General features: G+C 38.9%; 1 protein-coding gene across 1 annotated transcript in view; it reads left to right on the top strand.

Annotated features, from left to right (window-relative positions):
* Positions 1–23,628, top strand: part of HIBADH (3-hydroxyisobutyrate dehydrogenase) — a 92,870-nt gene that overhangs the window by 60,706 nt on the left and 8,536 nt on the right. Inside the window, exons 5-6 of the mRNA XM_032236651.1 lie at positions 4,332–4,465; positions 8,761–8,837. Of these exons, the coding sequence (XP_032092542.1) occupies positions 4,332–4,465; positions 8,761–8,837 (211 nt within the window). The remainder of the gene's footprint in view (positions 1–4,331; positions 4,466–8,760; positions 8,838–23,628) is intronic.

The raw sequence follows: 23,628 nt of genomic DNA, 5'->3' as shown, positions 1-23,628 counted from the left end.
TTGGTCAAAAGTAGATTAAAACATTAAGTTTGTAGACCATTTCAAAAGAGGCCTATGGATATTGCCTTCCCAAGAAAACCATTTAGGTAGAATTTAATGTATGCAACTCCTTTTCTTAAAGATTAAAATTAATACAGATATCAGTATGACTTAAGATTGGGTCAGGAAATCATTCCAGTTTATTTTTAATGCGAAATTTTGTTTAAAAAATATCTAAGTAAATTGCCATGATTAATTTTGACACTCACTTGTTTCTAAAACTAGCTAAAAACTTGACGTGTTAATTTTAAATACAATTTGATGGTTCTTTAAAAAAAATTCTGCTTAATGTTCCTGACAACATCAAGTCCACATACCATTTGTTGGAGATATGTTACTCTTATGGGATCTCTTTTTCAATGTCAGCCTGCTACTGAAGCTGGCTGAAGAGAGAGGAAAGTTATCCGCTGGAGAGTACTTTCCAAAGGAAAAATGGAAGCCTTCCCATGTGGACATCCTAGGTTGTGTGCAGGAATCATCTTTGAAAGGTCAATGACCTACTGGGTTCTACTTGGCCTTCTGTAAGACTCCCTGTTTCCGTTCAGTTTCTGTGATTCTTGTGTCATTTTTTCTCCGACTGCTAGACAGAGAGCAGGCTTTTGGAGGAGGGGAAATTGGAGGAGGGGAAAAGAGTTATCAACTTAACAAAAGACTAGTATATTAGTATTTTTACAGTTAAATAGAGTCTTAGATACCAATAACATTTATTCTACACGTTACTCTATAAATGCTATCATGATATACCTAGGTTTTTATTTTTCTCTTCCTGTCTGTGTCACATATATTAAAAATAAATATTTCCCATTAACTTTAAAATGAATTCAAGAATTTTATTAGGGCAGCATCTTTATAAAGCAACCACAATTACCATATAATATGGAAGAGGGTGAGTAATCTGACACCAGGATTTTGCCCAAGGGCTAGGCAAAACTAGCTTAGATATAGGTATGCGAAATCACTGGTGCTATTTGATAGCTCCATGTCTTATGATCAGAAAGTGATCAGTGGCTACAGGGAAAATGTGCTGTATGGAGAATTGGAAAAGGCTGAATGTGATGAGCAGAGCTGAATGGTGGTTTTTTTTAATGTTTGTTTGCTTGGGAAGAGATACGATTAAGCTTTCTTCCTTGCAGACGTCATTTCCTTCATTTTCAGTCCCGCTCAGTTTATTCATTTCCCTCTTGATAACATGCCACAGTGAAAAATACTTCAGCCACTGAACTTGAGGTAGGCTTGTAGCAAGATCTATAATAAAGAATCAGTACACAGAGGTGCATAATAAAGATAAATTCAAGGCTTAAATGCTGTGTTTTCATCAAGTAACATACCCCGTGACGGGCTTTCTTTAAAATTCTGGAAATTGTATACTATCTATTAGGCTTCATTCACCCAGACGATTACTTGAATGTGAAGACAAACAAGATGAGATTCAGGTACACAATTCTTTTATAAACTAAAAAAGGAAAACCTTAATAGAGCCGGAAATTGTCAACTATAAGACTCAAGCCATATCTGCCTGTCTATCTCCAGGTTCATACCTTAGATCAATTCTATGTGCCCCAGCAAACTGAGAGCTGTTCATTTCTCTGTAGGAGGGCCAGTCGACAACTGTGTACTGTTATTGCAGCAGACCTATCTCATCTCAGGCTCTTTTCATCTGACCTTATTCCTTCTCACACTCCATTGTCAGGTTAAAAAGGATTGCTTGAAAGAGGTTGGCCAGCACTTTGAAGTAGAACAATGCCTTGGCCGTAGGTAATTGAATAACATCTAGATTCAGAATTATTAAAGAAGTTCCATGCAGATTTGTGAATTTTGGTGCTTTAACAATACGGTGGATATATTAAAAATCCTATTTTCTATCCTTATTTAAGTTGCTAGGACCCAGGAACTTTGAGGGAAAGCAGATTGATGAGTACAAAGACATTTATTTCTGAGACTAAAAAACCAATTATTCGTCTACAGATATTGTGATACTTATTTTGTGGTGGTTATAGAAAATGTAAGGGACATGGTGCTCAGTGGTTGAGATGCTGAGCTTGTTTATTAGAAGGTTGACAGTTTGGTAATTCGAATCCCTAATGCCGCGTAATGGAGCGCAATGTCCGACTTCTGCCAACCGAGCAGTTCCCACTTTGGTGGGAAGGTAACAGTCCTTCATGTGCCTTTGGTGTTTAGTCATGCTGGCCACATGACCACGGAGACATCTTTAGAGAGCGCTGACTTTTCAACTTTGAAACAGAGATGAGCACTACCTTTAGAGCCGGAAACGACTAGCACGCATATGCAGGGGAACTTTTACCTTTATAGAAAATGTGTTCGCCATCTTGGATAGCTGTTGTGACTCAGCAGAAGTTTGCTGTGAGTTGAGTCGGGATGCAAGATTAACAATGCAGCTGGGGCTCGTTAGTGGGGTCTTCTGGTGATAAAAGAATGGATGGTGCCACGCCCTGGTTGCAGGAGTCAACGTTCACCATTCATCGGTCGTGGTTTCTTTGTGAGAGACACTTGGAGAAGTGATTTGCTCTCTGTAACCCTGATTCAAGGAGACACTTGGAGAAGTGAATTGCTTTGTAAGAGTTTTGTTTTGCATTCTGTTATCTTCTTGTCAGAGACTTTATTTCCTTTTAAGTTTGTCTGCCTGTCGTCTGTTAACGAGCGAAGAAGGAGGGACAGAACAGATAGCTATTTTGGATTTAACTCCAGTTTATATACATTATTCATTTTATCTGATTAATATTTTTCTTCTCCTCTAAAAAACTCAACAAATAATACACAACTTTGCTCTATTTCCCAATAATCTTTCAGATAGATAGAATGAGCATCAGATTAACTAATGAATCATTTTTAGTGGAGTTTGAAGTTAGATTTCCTCACTTCATCTAGTATTTCTGTTACTATGCAGCCTGGCAATTGGGAAACATTGCTTGTAAAAATACAGTAGGACAGATCAGTGTAATATCTACCATCTCTGCCTGATGTGGCCCTAAACTGGATAGAATGGTGTTTTTTCCCGGCTTAGTAGCAAAGAAGATGAACTGGGGCTGAAAGAAATAAATCAGACGCATAGTAGCAGCAGGAGCATCTTTCTACTTGGCATAGAAGTGAAGTAGTCAAGAAACTTGACAAGGTTTCTTCAGCAATTCTGAACTGATGACAGAATCTTCCTAATCCTGAGCAGTTATACACCCTAGTTATTTTTCTTTTTTAGCTGACATACACTCAAGCACTAGTTGTAATTTGAATGTATTCTTCTTCATTGTGAGAGTTTGCCTTATTTGAGACCTCTAATTTGATAAGGAAAACAGACAAAACTTGGAAATTCCTTTAAACAAAAAACTTTAGGGTTTAAAAAAATACTTTATTTGTGCCAACTTGAAATATAAAATATGCTAGACATATGAATAACTTGTCAATATTTTTTGTTCTTCCATTCAATCATGTCCACATCTCAGAGACTGCCTGGACAAGTCCTTGAGTTTTCTTGGCAAGGTTTTTCAAAACTGGTTTACCTTGCCTCCTTCCTAGGGCTAAGAGAAAGTGACCCAAGGTCACCCAGCAGGCTTTGTCCCTAAGTGGCATTTAAACTCATGATTACCAAACTGGCTCTTGTCAAAATATTAACCAGCTGAAAACATCTGTTTTGTTCTTATAGATGTACAATGACTCTGGAAAAAAGTGTAATTGGAAACACTATTTATAATATTTAATGTTAGAGAGCTTCTGTTTACTTTTAACTCATATTGGTAGGAAGTCAGGATACAGCATTAATAGCAAATGCCATTCAACAATGCCTTATAAAAAGGAGAATGTGTGAATAAACTCTACCATTAAAAAGTGACATTACCTGCTTATTCAATGACTATCATAGTGGACTACTGTTACCATGACAGTCTGCTGTGTCATCTAATTTTAAGTTAGTATTTATTTCACAAATAAACTCACTAGTGCATTTTTTTTCATCCGAAATGGAAATTCTGAAGTCTTTGACTATTTTCAAATATACCTGTAATTGTGTGTGTAAATATGTATGCATGTATGCATATGTATACATGTATTTGTCTGAGTGTAGGTATAGAGAGAGCCCATTATACTAACAAAAGAGATGTATTTCGTTGTAAGCCTCAAAGAACTCAAAAGAGTTTAGGAACAGGACTGGAAAAGGTAGTGGAGAGAGGTGTTTAATTTCATTCCTATACAGATGATAAGCATAAAGGAAGTTTCAAATGGAAGTGATGTTAAAAGAAGCTTAAAAATAATTAATGACTATGTTATTCTTAATTTAATGGTAGGTGTTGGAGCTGCTCGTGCAGGAAATCTTACCTTCATGGTCGGGGGAGTAGAGCAGGAATTTGATGCTGCAAAAGAGCTTCTCACATGTATGGGTTCCAATGTGGTCTATTGTGGAGAAGTTGGAACTGGACAGGTAAATGCAGATCATTCCTAGGCATGTTATAGCTTTAGTGTCTATTCCCTTTCACATTGCATTAATGTGCTTCATAAGATAAAGATACCTTCCAAACTTACTGAAATTTACTTTCATAGTGAAATTCTTCATTAAACTGGTAATTAATTGACATTTGTTCTATCCTCTCTCTACTTCCAGTAAGATATACTACTGTAGCCCTGTTTAAAATGCCACCTTATCTGAAGCATAGGTAAGAAAACTGAAACTTTTCTTGTGAGTTTGTAGGGCTCACATGCAAATTTCATATACAAAATGCAGTTTTGCATTTTCTTGCAGACATTTTTGTCTTTTTCAGTGTGCTGCGGGCAAGTATCACATTGTTTTTCTTTCAGTTGTATTTGTGATTTAGATGTTTAGAAGGTAGGTATGTAGATGTGCTATTCTAGAAGTTTGATTGTAATTATTCAAATCAACTACTACAACCCATCAAATTGTTTGTGTTAAAATAAGAGTGCAGCAACCTCTGCATATCACTCATCTGTATTCTGAATGTTAACTTATCTTAACAATTACTTTGCTTAGATTTACTGAAAAACATCTTATACTATTTCTAAATGAATAAGAAACAGAGGAAAGTCCTAAAGTACCTCATAAATCAAATCAAAGTGATTTGTCATCAAAGAAAGTCTCCATCTTCTTTGGCAACCTGAAATAATATAAAATGAAAAATAAGTTACCAAAACAAAAATGTGGAACATTATATCTAAAATGCATACTTTTTTGCCTTTTTTAGTCCCTTTTATTATATAAAGCTGAACTCATTTCATCAAATCTCCTGATGTTCTCAACTCCTTGGGTTTTCAATAGGTAGGAAATCTGTAGCCGAAGGCCACATGCAGCACCAAAGTGTGTGTGTGTGTGTTTGTGTGTGTGTGTGTGTGTGTGTGTGTGTGTGTGTTTCCTTAGAATGCCATCCAACTATATTGTCTAAAACCTGGTATAAAATAAGTTTGAAATCTTGTGTATGTATCTGCTTTGTGTTATCATGCTGCTGCTCTGATGACTTTGTCCCCAAAAAACATTTTAAACACTGTCATAATAATCAAAGGGTGTCCATCCTAACAGTTTATAAATTCTGTTTTGTTATGACTTGCCAACTCCACTGGTTCTTAAATGGTGGCATCATTGAGATTGGGACTATTACAATGTTTTTATATTATTTTGTTTAAAATTGCACTGAAAAATACAAGTTTATAGTAGGCGTCTAACAAAATTAAAATGCTATGTGTTGTTTGGGATGTAGTATATCCTAATCTTCCTAAAGCATTTTGAAATTGGCTATAATGTAATTTTTTTACATTGGATGACTATCACAATGGGCTGGGAATATAGTGAGACATTCCCCTGGCAAACAGGAGAATGCAAATATTGTGATTCAATTAAGGTCCCAGCCGCAATCTACAATAACTTGTAAAAAACAAAAGTTACCTTAGCCTGACTCCACACAAAAAAAGAAAGAAAAAGAATTGTTGTGTTCTCTATCTTGCCCAGTGCCTGGTATTTCAGTATCTGATATGTGCCATTCATTTGACACTTTACAAAACATTCAGAGCTGTTGCTATGAAGATAAAGGCATATCTCTTCCAAGATTGAAATTCCCATTGAAAACTATGACATGCAGCAAACTGATTTATTCAATAATGGCAATGATATAGGTTGCAACATACTTTGGAAATATAATGGTCACCTGAGAAGTAGGGAAGTGGGGGCAGAAGTTGATAAGTGTGGTTATATACTGTAAATAGAAAAAATCAACTAGGGCAGATTTTTTTCAATCAGAGTGAAACTGACAATAGGTTTTAAGATTGCCTATAAGAGACAAAATGTTTTGCATTTTAAGTCTTTCAAATATAAAATATACTGTTTCAATTTCTAAACAATTTTTTTCAACCTTAAGACATTTCTGAACCATTTTGAATGCAGAACAGCTGTTTTTACTTGAAACTGGTACAGTGTTTAATTATTTGTATATCTCTGATTGCTTATGAAATATACTAGTAAACTCTAAAATCAAATACAAGAATTAAGAATTCCAGCAGCCCATATTACAGAGAAGAAAAAAAGGTTGCTTAGTAGGACATGGTGTAACACAAATAACACAAGTGCCTGATCTGCACAAATGATACAAGTATTAGTGGCTAATTCTTCTGAAGATATATGTAGAAGGTTCTAAATGAAGATGTTTGGTAGTGATGATCCATGGAAACCTCTTGCACTGGGAAGCCTCTACCAAAAGAAGACAGTTGTGGTTTCAAGAGCTTTCCATGACTATTATTGGTTAATTTAAGTGACATAGAATTTTGAAAAACTCTTTTGCTTTGAAAACCAGACCACATACTCCTCCAAACCTAAGAAAAGTGGCAATTGACTGCAGGTGAGCATTTATGAGACACCCAAAATATTGCCAATCTATTCTCTATAGAGTGGTTATGGAACAAAAAAAAATCTATATATTTATTAAAACTCTTGCTGTTATTAGCATTGGGCAAAATGGTCCTTCATAGAGAAATAATTAGTGTACCAAAGGGCCTCAAATGGGATGACATAGACAGTTCATCCAAAATCTGGGACCCATGACTCCTGAAGGAATGAAAAGTTGTGGCTACTTCAGGCTGCTGCTATAGTTGGGCTGGTGGTAAAATTATCTTACTAAAATAATCTTCACTTTGGTAAAATGATCTTCATTTTGAATGCAATGGTTTCCAACCACTCTTGCTATCCCCTACTCCCTCCCCATCAACAGCAAGGAATTGATGCATCAAAGAAGCAACAACTTTAAGGTTCCTATAGGAAGGCTTGTATATTTTTATTGCTTTATATCCACTGGCACACAGACATGTACATGTTTTTGTATCCTATCTTTGTTCAGGAACTCAAGGCACAGATATAATGCTTCAACCTCTTACATTTCTTCACAAACTTGGGAGTAGGTTGGGCAGAAAGTCACTAAGTGAGGTGCTGTGGCCTCAGATAGAGTAGAAACTGGATTTCAGTTATAGTAGTCTTTAGTTTTTGCCAATCGTGCTTCATTTTTTAACTGTTTACTACTCTGAAATTAAGTGTAGACCAGCCCTTCTTTCAGGTGCTAGAGATTAGGTACCATAGACTGATCCCGTCCTAGCCCTCGGGAAATGATGTGATCCTATTTTTAACAGCTTCCTACAACTCAGTAGAAAATATGGCAGGGAGTCTAAACTGTTTTGGTGAGAACAGCAGCATACAACATTGTGACAGAAATAATTAAATTAAAATGAAATATCAGCATAATTAAGTTGTGGGGAAAGAGAGGACATCATGGTCAAGAATGACACCAAACATATCATCAAAGGATGTGGCAAGGAAGACAAGAAATGAAGAAATGGAGTATGATAGTGCTGTACATCTCTAGAATCACAAAGGAAGGGTACAGAATGAAGAGACAAGAAAAATTGGAAAAGGGAAGAAAGAATATGTGGCAAAGTAATTTTCGAAAGTTCCTTAATGTTACCACATTGTGGATATCACAACGAACACAGCAAAATGCATGACTTTCTGCTGATGTTGGTGCCATGGCCAAAATCTGTCCTCACTTTCATGCGTTCCTAGTCCCTGGACAAAATCGCCAATTTTTGTGAATTAAAGGGAAGGTCAGGACAGAAAATTTGCAACTGTTACCTAATGAACTCTTCAATTTACTTCTTGCAAACTAGTTCAAGAAAAATATCAGACAATACAATTTACATCTTCCAAGTGACATCCTTTGAGGCCAAGAAGCCCTTCCAGTAAGGAATCAATAGAATCCTTCTATGACTATGCAAGGGCAAATCCTTCTTGATATTGGACATTTAATGCCAGACCTCAACCAACAATTGAAATTTATTCAGATGTACTTCATGGGTTCTTGATAGCGTAGAATTGAGAATGAGTATAGTCTATAGTGATGGAGTTCAATATTCAATTATTAAATTATAGGAAGGAGAGGAGGGCAGGGGAAGGAAAGATAATTTTTTTGGGAGGGGGGAAGGTTTCCAATGCTCCCTACCAACTTCCCATAAAGAAGCTCAATGGGGAAATCAGCAGAATATTGTAAGTCACTTCTTCCACTACTTTTTTGCCCACCCTTGGTCCTTCTGTTTCTCTGTTTAGGTAAGAAGATACTCCTAAAATGATGATGCAGTGGGGCATAGGTTGACTAGTTTCTAATAAAATCAGGTTCCTGATGGATTGTTATTTGTAAAGTAGAGAAATTTATAATTATTTGCATTTATTTTCAGGCTGCAAAAATATGCAATAATATGCTGTTAGCCATCAGTATGATTGGAACTGCTGAGACCATGAATCTTGGAATCAGGTGTGTTGAATTTTACATTTGCTTTATCTTGATTACATTTGAATGACTAGTCCTTTTGTAGTGAAAGAATAATGTTTCGAAAATTTATAGTAGCAAACATAGCACAGGTTCAGTATTTCATCTTTTTAAAACCATTGTCAACTTAGAAATTTTAATGTACAAGGACACTCTGTAGAGCTACAAAATAAAAGTACATTTTCAGTTCGATAGAATATGTGTAGTAACCCCTTTTTCTTATTATCAGATGAAATATGTAGCTCTGTTTAGGCCCCATATTATTTGTGCATATATTATAATCTATCAGGAACTGATTTTTTGAATGTAAGATCGGGATTTAGCAGGTACCCATTTGAGCCAAAAAAACAGCTCACAGGCCATGTGCAGTCTGAAACATAGTCTTAACAGATTGTACCAAAAGAAAATCAGTTATAATCAGTTCTTACTCTTAAAAACAACTTCAGGGTGTTTAATTAAAATTATATTGTTGTTAATAGACTGGTTATATTTGCAAAAATACTTTTGCTTTTATCTTTCTTTTCATATAAGTGTGTATATATACACTATACACACACACACACACACATATATATATATATATATATATATATATATATATATATATATGTATGTATGTATGTATGTATGTATGTATGTATGTGTTTGAAATTTTTGTTGGACATTTGGTCCTATTTTTTGTCTCTGAATTTTCACAGCATGATTTTAGTACACTTAAGTGCATCCTTTCAGCCACTTGCTAGAGACTAAAACATTACTACCATTTTGAAGTCTGATACTAAAGAATAAATATCTGGTTTGGCTTTATTATTATTTTTTAAAGATACATGAATGTTATAAATACATGGAAACAGGCATGCACCCAAAAGACAGGATAATGGATTCACATTTCTTCTTAATTACCATATCAAGATGCAGTTGTTTTATTGAATTGCCCTTGTCTCAGATGTTAGACTATCTTGACCTATTAAGTTGTCATGTTGTAATTGAGATAAAAGAGGAATTTGCTTTGCATCAGTGCTAATTGGTTTATCAATATCCTGTACCATTTACATTTTAAAATTGAGCATCTGTAAGATAGGAAAACGTATCTTTAACAAGCCATAACAAAACCCATAAGGTGGTTTACTGCTGCTGTAATTGAGAATTGTAAAGCTATATCATAGTCAGTTTTAAGTCATAGTTTGCTTAATAAAAAAATAAATCACCTATGACTTCAATGTATTTAGCTGAAGTAGAAACTTGTATTGTCAGCTATAAAAGAAAATGTTCAGCTAGCACAGAATACTAAAAGATCTGACACTCTCATATGCAATCTTAATTGATGTTTGCAGTTACTGCAACATATAGGATCTGTCTTGGTTTTCATTTTATAACTTAAGGTGTATTTTCCCTCCCCATTATCTTTATTAATGCTTTGAATTAATGCTTTCAACAGTCTATTAAAATTCTGAATGATTTTGAATGAATTAAATGATTAATGATTCATCTCAGTGTTAGGTGATGCACATATCCTGTAGGACCTATCTATATCACAAGGAATCTTTTATGAAATCTAAATTCTGCCTTTCCTTAGTTTTTTTTCCACATTGGAGTTCACTTGTGTTGAAATTGTTGTAATGCCAGTGATTGTGATTCTTTCCCCTGTATTTCTTTTTATTACATAAAATCTCTAATTTATGCTTCCCAGTCTATAAAATTAAGTTATAGTTTTTCCCATGTGTGGGCATTATCTATGCAGTGATTGTTTTTCATTGTAAAATGCCAAATACTCTCCTTGGTGATGGTAGTGTCAGCTGAGGAGAAGCATGGATAAATTAAAGAGGAGAATTCAACAGTAGGCCTTAATGAGGAGAAATAACTCTGCTAGTCCACAAATGATCCATGTTGTAAAATTAGCTACTTTGATTCTGCACCTTGATCTAAGAACGCACTCTAGAACACTGTGGTAATGTTCTTCGCTAGATAAATAGTGCAAACTAGTTTCCAGTAAGTTGAGTACTTGCCTACTTTCTTCAGGTAGTTTAAAGCCCACTGAGAAATGAAGCCTTTTGCTATCAATTTCTTTTCAGTTTGACAAGTGTGTTTCTGAAGTGACAGAATTCTCCTCTAATAAAATTCATGTAGCAGATACAATTTATAGAGCTTTCACAAGATTGAAAAAAAGAAAATTGTATTTGCAAGTATGAATTTCTCTGTAGTAAATTCTCTCTAGAATGAATAAATTATCATGATATGACTATATTCATGTTCAGTTCTGTTTATGTCAGTAGACTGTTTAATTAAAGTAGTCCATTTTTTAGAATCCTTTTTGTTTTTTCATCTTTAATGTGTGTGTTTTTATATTTTAAATTTTAAACTGTGTAATGTTCTATTTTTGTCACTTAGATGCATAATACGGCATATATACCTTTTATGGATATTTAGGCTAATATTTAATACACAGTTTTAATGCATTCTGCTTTTAAAAGAAGGGAGGGATATAGTTGTCAACATAAGATTTGTTGATACATATAATAAATTACGGCAGAATACAGCAGCTAATACATGCTCTAGCCTATGCAAGTTGAAAGTTATTGCATGAATCCATGACATGGTGAAATTTCTGTCCAATGGCAGATCCTTACAGGTCTTATATGGGAATAAGAACAGGAAATGCTGGAAAGTGGGACTGGAAATGGAGCCAGGAGAGTATTCCTTTGAACTCTGAAGGTTATATCCTGCAGTGCTTGTTCATTGACAGAATGATGTCTATTAAAAGAACAGAAGTCTTATGAATATGTCCATCATGCGGTTTATACTTGAGACATCTTTAAGGGCAGTTTTAGGATGCTCTGATAGACAGAATGAAGGAAAGCAGAAGTTTGTTTATTGAGCATTGGATGTATCTCCATAGAACTCTTATGCATTTATTTTTAAATTGTTTTTTTTAATTTCAAAAATTGTTATAAATATACACATCTTAAGGTTCAATTATATAAATACATTATTTGGTTTATCTTTATTATGAAAATAATACAATTTGAGGAAGATCATTATCTGCTGCACACTTTTAATTTCACTGCTCATTTTGTTGCTACAAAAAGATTGGAAAATGATTATAAATTTGAAACTGGGCACTAAAATTGCAATTGCTTAAAAATGAGGGAAAATGACTGCCATCAACAAGGTAATAAGTTTATACAGTTTTGGAGCCAGTAATTATGTTGAATCTGACATATAATAAAACAATTTAAGAAAAGTTTGCTCAAAAATTTTCCTGCCTTTTTTGGATGCACTTCATAGATGCATCCAAAATGGAATGGATTAATGGAAAATATAGTCAATAAAAGTTATTAAGATCATAACAAAATAGATGAATGGGTAGATATATTTATAATTTAATAATACCATTCTACTCTTCTACTCTATACAGCAGCTCAGGATTTTTTTAGTGTGCCATGCTCTAGTGCTGCAAGGAACTTCTGAGCTGCAGTGCAAGGCAGCAGGTGACCGTACATGCCGCAATGGTCCCAGCTGGCTTGCTAGCTCAGCTGAGGTATAAAGCTGCTGCCCATCAGGAAGCATCATCTTTTATAACCTCCCCAACCAGCTTCTGACTAGCCAAGTCAGTGGGGAAAGCCAGATTTGCTCACAACTGTATGATCCACTTAACAACTGATTGACAACTGTGGCAAAAGGTCATAAAATGAGGCAAAATTCATTTAACAACTGCGCATGTGCGGGACCCGGATGGCTGCCTGGCTTCTCGTTCCATAGAAGCTGGTGCTAAATACTAAAGATTTCCAGAGCCTCCGGAGTCCACCAACAATATCAGCAAAGCCCCCTGGAAGGGCTTGGTCCCAGGAATCCTGTAAGGGCCAGCATTCCGTCGGCAGCTGCCTGTGGCTGTCCCTTGGAGCAGCGGAACCACGGCGGCTCGGATCAGCGATTTACGGCGTGAGAGAGAAGATGGCGGCGCCACGCTGCCGATCTCAGCGTTTTGCAACTTTGTAACTTCTCGGCGCTCCCTCTCTCTCTCTGCCGGCTGTGACGGACTCGGAGTGGTGCGGTGAGCTCGGGGGGCTCAGTTCTTTGTCATCTGAACAGCAGGGGTTATTAGAACTTGCCGGAAATCATTTGGGAGCTGTGGGTTGGGCGGCTGGCTGTATTTGCCACCGCTGTAGCCCCCCCCCCTCCGGACTTCCCCCCCCCCCCCCGTCCTACTCTGTTGTTCTATTGCCAGCTGCCTGCTTATCCTGTGGCCCTGCGATCCTCTGGGCCGCTATGTGTTCGGCTGGGGACTGAATGGAGGATGGAAAACGGAGCTTTGAGTAGCTCTATTATTATTCTACGCTTGATCTGAAGAGAAAAGAGGCCTGAATTGCTCCTCCTCCCCCCCCCCCATCCTCTGGCCCCTTTATCATCACAGCTGCCTCAGGCATTGCTCCTTGTCACTCCCCCCTGTCATTGGGGAGCTTTTTCTGACTTTTTACCATCTCATCGATTGCCTATTAGGAGCAATAGATGATGGCAGCTGTAGGGACAAGGCCTTGGCACCAAGGAAACTGGTGCTTTCTCCCCCTCTGCCTTGAGCAGCTGGAGCCAGCTTCAGACTTTGGCCCATTGGACTATGGACCTTATATAATCTCAGGAAAGAGACTGTCTTCTACGTGGACTGCTGACCTCCTCTGGGACCTTAAGAGGGACAAGACTGGACAGACCCTGCTTACAAACATCAGGCATTTTTGCCTTGCCCCCCCCCCCACATGCGACTGCCTTGTATATCATCAATCTCTGGCCTTCCAGCTGTGGACTTTCCTTTGGGACATAGAAGAGGGAGAAGAACGGAGCAGCTCCCTCCTCATTTGTTACATCACCGCCTGATAGCGCACTGTTGCAGTGCTCCGTAATTTTTAATTTTTTAAGCTTAATTTTTATTGGTATGGTGAGTGCATGGGATTGCTAGTGATAGAATGAATGATCCCACTTTTATTATTCCATTTTGCTGTATTTTTGTGTTTTAATTACCACGTGGGGACTGACTGAGTGAATATATGAGTGTGACTGATTCGGAGGGCCTGCCGGGGAATGCGGGAGCCATAGGGGTGGCTGAGGGAACCACGCCCACGGGAGTGGGTCGGGGCATTACGGTCATAACAGGGAGGGGCAGGTATGGCGGGGACTTTAGGGCTGGCCATTACCGGGGAAGGAGGGTTCGCTACGTCACAGAGATCCCTCCTTCCGGCCCTATGGGTCCCACTCCGAGGCCAGATGGCGCGGGTAGTCAGGACCCTGGCCTCAGGCTGTTGTCGCTAAATGCCAGGTCTGTTGTTCACAAGGCTCCTCTCGTCCGGGACTTAATTTTAGACGAGAGGGCAGACCTGGCATGTATTACTGAAACCTGGCTGGGCACAGAAGGAGGAGTCCCCCTTGTAGAGATGTGCCCAGAAGGATTTCAGGTGCTTCATCAGCCGAGAGCCCAGGGAAGGGGTGGCGGTGTGGCTGTTGTTATCCGGGAGTCTCTAGTACCTCGTAGGGTCCCTGCTCCGGAGCTTGTCGGGTGTGAGACTCTGCTGGTGAAGTTGGACCTCAAGGGTCAAGTGGGTCTGCTGCTAACGTACCTGCCTCCCAACTACGTTGCAGCAGCCCTCCCCTCGCTCCTCGAGTCAGTAGCCGAGCTGGCAATTGAGTTCCCCAGGCTTATGGTTCTGGGGGACTTTAATTTGCCATCGCTCGGTGAACACTCTGATGGGGCGCAGGAGTTCATGGCTTCCATGACAGCCATGGGCTTGACCCAGGTAATTCGGGGCCCAACCCACTCAGCGGGTCACATGCTCGACCTCGTATTTCTCTCGGAGCAGTGGATGTGTGATCTTGGTCTGAGGGGTAGTGAGACCATACCCCTGTCGTGGTCAGACCACTGCCTACTGAGGCTCGACTTCCGGAGGCCAAACCCCCACCGTAGGGAGGAGGAACCGACCAGGTGGTTCCGCCCCAGGCGACTGATGGACCCTATGAGGTTCCAGACGGAGCTTGGGGTTATTCCGGATACCCTCGCCCACAGTTCGGCGGAGACTCTGGCTGCTGCCTGGCACTCGGCGGCATCGGAGTCTCTCGACCGGATTGCGCCACTACGGCCCCTCCGGGTCAGCGGATCCCGGAGACCCCCTTGGTTCACTGAGGAACTCCGGGAGATGAAGCGCCGGAGGAGATGCCTAGAGCACCGATGGAGGTCCGATAAGTCCGAATCGAACCGAGCAATGGTAACCACCTGCACCAAGGAATACACCAGGGCACTTAGGGCAGCGAAAAGATCTCATATAGCCACCTTGGTTGCGTCCGCTGAGTCCCGCCCAGCCGCCCTGTTTAAGATAACCCGCTCCCTATTAAATAAAAGGGAAGCGGGGGAACCCTTGCAGGGCAGAGCTGAGGATTATGCCCAATTCTTAGCGGACAAAATTGCTCGGTTTCGGTCGGACTTGGACTCCATCCCCGCAGTTCCAGCCGAGGCACAAGAGGATCAGGTGGAACATCTCTGGGTTGAGTTTCAGGATGTTACCCCCGGGGATGTGGACAAGGCCATGAGGGCTGTAAGTGCCTCCACCTGCGTACTGGATCCGTGTCCCTCATGGCTGGTTTCTAACAGTAGTGAGGTGACACGAGGCTGGATCCAGGCGGTTGTGACCGCCTCTCTTCGGGAGGGGAACTTCCCCGCCGCACTGAAAGCGGCGGTGGTGAGACCCCTCCTAAAGAAGCCATCTTTGGATCCAGCTGTTCTTAACAACTATCGCCCAGTCTCCAACCTTCCCTTCCTTGGGAAGGTTGTTGAGAAGGTGGTGGCCTTTCAGCTCCAACGGTCCTTGGAGGAAGCAAACTATCTTGACCCCTTCCAGTCAGGCTTCAGACCCGGTTACAGCACAGAAACCGCTTTGGTCGCATTGACCGATGATCTCTGGAGGGCCAGAGATGGAGGACATTCCTCCATCCTGGTCCTCCTTGACCTCTCAGCGGCTTTCGATACCATCGACCATGGTATCCTTCTGCGACGACTGCGGGAGGTGGGAGTGGGAGGCTCCGTGTTGCGGTGGTTCTCTTCCTACCTCTCGGACAGGTCGCAGTCGGTGTTAGTGGGGGGGCAGAGATCGTCCCCTAGGCCCCTAACTTATGGGGTGCCTCAGGGCTCGGTCTTATCCCCCCTACTATTCAACATCTACATGAAACCGCTGGGAGAGATCATCCGTAGGCACGGGATCAGATACCATCAATATGCGGACGATACCCAGCTGTATCTGTCCGCCCCGTGCCAACTCAATGAAGCGGCAGACGTGATGAACCGAGGTCTAGAGGCCGTTATGGACTGGATGAGGGTTAACAAGCTTGTGCTCAACCCAGAAAAGACCGAGTGGCTGTTGTGTTTCCCTCCCAAAGATTCGACCAATATTCCATCACTCAGGCTGGGGGGTCAAATTTTATGCCCCTCAGAGAGGGTTCGCAACTTGGGAGTCCTCCTGGATCCACAGCTATCGTTTGACCACCACCTGACGGCTGTGACTAGGGGGGCATTCGCCCAGGTTCGCCTGGTGCGCCAGTTGCGACCCTACCTGGATCGGGAGGCACTCACAACAGTCACTCGGGCCCTTGTGACCTCTAGGCTGGAATACTGCAATGTGCTCTACATGGGGCTGCCCTTGAAGAGCATCCGGCGACTTCAGCTGGTACAGAACGCGGCCGCGCGAGTGATTGTGGGTGCACCGCGGTTCACCCACATAACACCTATCCTCCGCGAGCTGCGCTGGCTACCTGTCGATCTCCGGGTGCGCTTCAAGGTGCTATTAGTCACTCATAAAGCCCTGCATGGTAGTGGATCTGGATACTTGAGAGACCGCCTCCTGCCAATCACCTCCCTGCGACCAATTAGATCACACAGATTGGGCCTCCTCCGTATTCCATCGGCCAGCCAGTGCCGGCTGGCAACTACAAGGAGGAGGGCCTTCTCAGTAGTAGCCCCGACCCTTTGGAACGAACTCCCCGTGGAGATTCGTACCCTCACCACCGTCCTGGCCTTCCGCACAGCCCTCAAGAACTGGCTAGCCCGTCAGGCCTGGGGACAAGGATAGTTACCCCTCCCGAATGATGAATGTATGTTGCTTATTACTTTTATTATATGTGTCTATGTCATTGTTTGTACTTCCCCTCCCTGATTTTATGTGAGCCGCCCTGAGTCCCCTCAGGGAAAAGGGTGGCCTACAAATGTTAATAAAATCAAATCAAAATCAAATCACTTAGCAACAAAAATTTTAGTCATCAGTTGAGGATTACCTATATATAGGACACAAGTTGCTTCTTTGTTCCCATATTTTTTCCTAGTTCCCCTTTAGAGTATTTTCTGATGCTGAAATCTCAGCTGTTGCAGAGTAGGTCCAGTCAACATCCCAACTTTGGCAAATGACAAATAACAAATCCTCTGTGAAACTGGTGTGGCTGTTTCATCATTTCCTGATTTCCTGGTTTAGAAGTTGCTTTAAACAAAATAAGTTCTAATATCATATTTGCATTCTTCTGGCTTCTGACTTCTTCTGTCAGATTCTGGCTTCTTCTGTCAGATAACCCTTAGGTCAAAAATCAAACTAATCATAATTACATGTGACAACATAACACATATATTTAGAATTTTGAGAATATGCTGGAGATGTGTCCAGAAAAGTGGCCATGGGGGGGGGGGGGCATGCACCAAGTATTAATGTAGCATTTTATTCATGCTGCCACTTATAAGATTTTTCTGGGCAAATGGATATACTTCCATATGATGCATTAAGCTGTAACTACCCTCCATGTTTATTTCTAAGGATGTTGCTATATCCCATTTGTGTCTCAGAAGCATTATTTCAAATAAAAATTATAGGGATTGGCATTTCACTATGCAACATAGAAACTTTCCTTTTGTTTTCAATATAACAGAATAGTAGAGAGTAATTAGCGAAAGGTTTTAGAAGTGTCTGTCAGTAGAGTAACTCTAAAACACCAAATTTGGTATGGTGGAAGAAACTGACAAAAAAAAATATCAAGTTCAAAAATGGCTTGGGGCTCAAGAGGAAAACATTTCAGAAAATTATCTCCTAATTTATCTTCTTTCTGGTCATGTGACTTGGCCATATGCAACTCATCTTGTTGTTTTCCAGTTGCACAATACACAAGACATGGAATACAAGGAAAAAAGTCACACATTCATACAGATATAGCACATTGCTATTTCTGGTAATGTCCTCCTGCTATAGGAAAGGTTGTAACTAGTGCACTAGGCAGAAAAGAACAAAGCCAACCAGCCAAGGCCTCTATCCGCCCATCCAACCACACAGTTTTGTGCTGGTTCACCTCATTTTTCTGAAGCCAGTCCCAATCAGTGTTGGTAGGAAGGACAAGTCCAGCCTGTGGCCCTGTTTTGAGGGGTGTCACAGGCTCCATGCTCTTCCCACTCCTTTTTAACATATACCTGAGGCTGCTGGATGTCAGGCCCAAAACCAAGAATGTCACATGATAATTTTTCTAAACTGAGTTGTTATTGTTTTCACACCTATAAACAAAAACCTGCCAGACTTAGGACTATATGGTCTGTGTCTACAATCTAAAGTAAGGAGGGACTGCCTTAGCCTTCTTTCTCTCAGATATAACATCCAGACACTAGCTACCTGTCGATCCTCTGGAATGTACCTCTGCCTCCTGGGAATCTACCTCCTTACTACATTCCATCACATTGGCTGAGATCATCCATTACCACAGTTTGAGGTATCAGTGTATGGACAATACCCAATTGTACATCTCCAATTTGGATGAACTAAGTGATGCTGTGGATATTCTTTTGTAGTGCTTGGAGACTGTATTGGTCTGGATGGGGAACAGGCTTCAGTTGAACCCAGATTGAGATGGACTGGCTGTGAATTATGGGATTTTCTCATTTGAGATTCTTCTCTTTGGTCTTGGATGCCCCAGATAGATATAGTGTGTAATCTGGAGATCCTCCTCGAGTAATTGTGACTAGGAAGGCCTTTGCTCAACTTTGTGTGTGTACAAGCTACAACCTTTCCTGGATCAGAAAGCCCTTCTTTCAAGCATTCATCCTGTGATCCTTTCTCATTTGAACTACTGCAATACACATTGACTAAGCAGGAACTATATGTGAAATTGCCTCTCAAAAACTAATTTTTAAACTTCAATTAATAATCCATGCTTGGTCAGGCTAACTTCTCTTTCTCCATCAGTGTTCTAATCATCACTTTGGTCATTTCATCTCCTGGAGTTACTCAGTAAACTGAGGAAACCTGCAGATGATGATCCCAGCTGCCATTTTAGAGAATTTTTCCAACAGACAGAACTTTTTTTAAAGACCTTCTCAGATGTGATAGTATTTTTTTAAGCAGTCCAACTTTTGGTTATAGTTTAATCATGAATGTTTATTTAGCATGTTTTCTTTTATAATTCTGTGAACCTTCTGGCATACCCCAACATATTTTCTGCAGCTTGCATCTAGCAAAAATCAAGGCGTCTAAGATATAAATAGTTTGAATTGTGATCTGTCTTGTTTTAATAAGAATTCTGTGTAAAATAAGTAAACAACTTTACAAGACTATTGCATATGATTTTTTTTTATATTTTCACTGATATTGTAAGTATATTAGCATATATTAATACTATTCCTTTTAATATAATTTTTACTGCTGTTTTGTTATTTACTGTGGCTGGATTGCACCTCAAGTGGACGGCATTGTAAATAGTATCTATTTATCTATTATCTCTATCTGTCTAACTATCCATTTATCCATCCACCACATTTCTATATTGCTTGTCTTATCTAAATGATTCTGGGCAGTTTACAATAAAATTGGTTCTTTGTTTGATACTGCTTTTATCAAGACATGTCTAAAGTAGAAACCTTGAACAAATACTGAAAGTATAATTTACCATCGCCCTCAAAAATATGTACCATATTTTTCGGACCATAAGATGCACCTTTTTCTCTCAAAAAAGAGGCTGAAAATCTAGGTGCATCTTATAAACAGATTACAGCAATTTGTGCCTCCCAAAACCCTGTCCCTTTCACCAAAATGGCCGTGCAGAGCCTATAAAAGGCTTTCAGAGAGCTCCTGGGGAGGACAGAAATGAGTGAAAAATTGTTTTTTGCTCAATTGTGCCCACCCCATAGGAGCACTCTGCAGGCCCTCTAAAGGCTATTCATGCCTTTTGTGTGTGTGTGGGGGGGGGGGAATGGGCCTGTTTTCATGAAAAATGGGCCACTTTGGGGACGTTTGCAGAGTGCAAAAACTTTTTTTTTAATTTGCCTCTTCAAAACCTTGGTGCGTCTTATACTCCAGTGTGACTTATACTCCGAAAAATACAATATATATATAAAAAAATCTTAGACCTGCCAATTTATATGCCATGCGTCCCTATTCAGTTTTCACTATGGTTACATTCATTGTGGTTCTCCCGCCCCTCCCCCCCAAAAAATGTATGACCTATTTCTTTTAATTATCAAATGTTCGCTATGAAGTAACTAGCATAAATACAAAAACAGTCAAATTCTGTTGATTAATCTTTTGAATATTCCATATAGTACTTAAATCATAATATTTAAATTGCTACATTATGCTAACAACCTATTATAATATAATTTGGACTGAAATATTGCATGAGTCCATGTAACTCTTTTCAAAATCATTTATGCCTTGGCAGAAGGTGTGGACTTTCATCCAGTTGTTGTTTATTAAACCACCCATGATTAAAACAAGCCTTATCCTAACACAAATATCTGAATCTGGTCACTTCTTGATTTATCTGCGTTCTTATGCTTTTTGACATTTTACCTGAGGGACGGGAAAGGGAGGGGAAAAATTGCCTTATCAAGTGTTTAAAAGCTGAGTGTTGATTTTGTGTCCCAATTCCCAAGTCCAGACTCCCTCTCCTCACTCCAAAATGTGGAACACCTTGGCAGTTGTAAAATGTATGTGTGCATGCTCATCCTTTTGCCATGTCCAATGGCAAGTTATTATGTGGATTGACAGACTGTCATTGTTTTGATAGTTTGAGCAGTATATCTCTTGAACAGCAAAAGAGCTCTTATGCAGAAAGTATTCTATGTTCTGAACCAATTTACAGGGAAACAGCAATAACATTTTATCATGGTTGAGAGCCCCGTAGCTGCTTCCTATTAAGCTTGCCCTTTCAGATACCTGTCTTGGATTAATTTGTTGATTTCAAATGGAAACTCAGTCTTCTCCACTGAAGCATGACTTTTGAGGCTAGATTCTTACTGAATGACAATTACGGTATATTCTATCTGCTTTCAAACCATTACCAGCTATGGGCACAGTGGAAGACAGAGGACTTCTGCAGTAACAGATTTTTATACATGTCTAATTCTAGCTGTCAGTTATCTACGCACCAGTAGATGAATCGTCAGAAAGATAAAATGCAAAACACCTCCAACTTGCTCCTTTTAATGATATACTTGCTACAAGAGATAAAAGGGAGGAAGAAGAAGGGTTTTAAGGGGGTGGGGAGAAGAGTCTTGAGTATCTTGAAGGAAACTGCATTGGGTGATTTTTATTTTTGACCTTTTCTTCTAGAAACCAGCATTAGAAATATATTGACTATATCTAGAACATCTTGTGATTTTCAAGTGTATATTAAATTAAGCACACTTATAAAAGTATTCTAGTATATTGTTTGGCTGAGGGATAAATATTTCTAATGGAGGCTTCACTCTGCTGTAAAACCTTAGACGTTGACGTACATTGCATTATTTCACATATGTTTTAGTCACGTTTTGTTCCCCCCTCTTTCTATTAACAAAAATCTGATGATATTCCTATCCTGTGAAATCTCACACAAGATTTCAATGTTATACAAAATCTCAGAAAAACCATCCAAATTTAACATATGATCTGGTCATGTCATGAAACTATATTCTTCTTTAAAACACAATAAAATATGGAGGATCACAAACATTATTGTCAGACTATTATATATATTGTTGATTTTGGATATTATATTGCTAAGTCCAGTAAAAGTGTTGCAATTCAGTAAAAGTGTTTTTGGTGTCTAAAGCCCTTTTACAATAGAATTTGGTTCTGGAAATAATATGATGTCCAAACAGTTAAATTCTGAATTTGCAAACTTGAGTGAAAGCATCCTGATATCTCAAAGTGCTTGTTAGTATTCAGATAATGCTAAATTAACATTCCATTCCACTAATCTAACTATGGATATCTATATAGTTCTAATTTTGTGAGGTCCTTGAACTGTGTTGATATGGAGTCATTAGGAGTCTGATATCAAGTTTAATAAATTATTATTAAGTGCAGAGTATTTTGGAGCCAGGCAGTCAATAAATTAAAGAAATAAATAAAATGTAAACAGGAAGCCATTTACAGGCATTGTGATGTTATATACATTTAAGATAAGGCTTCTTTTGTGGGATCCATCCTTAACTTGGCATCTGTTTTGTGTTATTGGAGCTGAACATTTAAGACTGTATTTCACATTCACTAGTCCATTTCAATGGACTCTTGAAAGGTAAGTCCATTAAGACTGGTATATGCTTCCTATTCATTTAGATAATCTTCACTTTGCCAAATGTAGTGCTTCATTCAATGAATTTTCTTACACAAGAAGGATTTCCTAGAACATTTCTGACATTTGATAAAGAGCTTTTTATATCTATCTTGCAATTTCTGAATAAAATTCTAGACCCAAAAAAACCTTGTATTTTATTCTCTTGAGATTTTTTTAATGAAGTTCTTAATGATGATGAGTTTCATTTAGTAAATAGATAGCGGTAGTGAAGAACACTACTACTGTTAATACTTTCTGTTATAGTGCAATTTCTCTGACTTTCCAATATGAAAAAAGCCAATGGAAATTATCTGAAAATGTTTTCTTTGGGGATTTAATTGAAGAATGACCAGCAAGGGAAGCTCTAGATTGTTTAGATTATAATAAATAGTAATATTCAACCACACTCTTTGACTACATTATAATTTAAAAAGCATGAGAACACCATGTTCCACTTAATTCATTGAAAGTCTCTCTTTTGAAAGAAATTCCAAGAAGTATTTTTTTTCCGGGGTGTTTTTCAGAACTGGTAGGAACAACAACCGAAATTTTCTACATAGTTTTCTTTTAATTATATCATGACTTTCTTTCTATTTTACATTGATAATTATCGCAAGGCACCTTCATCAATGAACAGTATCATTGATTGTGAACAATAGCAACAAGATATAATTAATATTCTTTCTATTGGAAAAAATAATTGGAAATAAAGCCATAGGCAACACACATTTAAGGTAGAAAAATAAATTGTTAGGATAAGGAGAAATATAATTTATCCTTCTAGTATTTCAGCTTTGCTGCTTCTTATATGGCATGCTATAACATAGTCACTGAAAAATCCATCTTTTTAAAATTAAGAAAACAATATTTTGTTGGAGGCAGTATAATAGTGGAAGAAATTTTTTGTAACTTTACTTCCATTTATTACTATATTGCATTAATGACATGTGTGAATACATTGCTTTTTTGTGAAGTAAATTATAAATGTGTACGTTTAGAAGTAAATACTAATTCATTTACTTTCCTCTGGGTTTATGTGTTGGATTGCATCCTATACCATTTCCTTTCTACAATTATTTTTATATCCATCTTTAAAAATGCTTACATTTGTATAGTTGGTTATATTTCAATTTTAAAATGTTCTTGCTTTTCATTATAAGGAGTATAATTCTTATGAAACTGCACA

The sequence above is a fragment of the Thamnophis elegans genome, chromosome Z (assembly GCF_009769535.1).
Source record: "Thamnophis elegans isolate rThaEle1 chromosome Z, rThaEle1.pri, whole genome shotgun sequence".
NCBI lineage: Eukaryota > Metazoa > Chordata > Lepidosauria > Squamata > Colubridae > Thamnophis > Thamnophis elegans.
The sequence above is the reverse complement of the archived record's forward strand: the minus strand, read 5'-3'. Positions and strand labels throughout refer to the sequence as shown.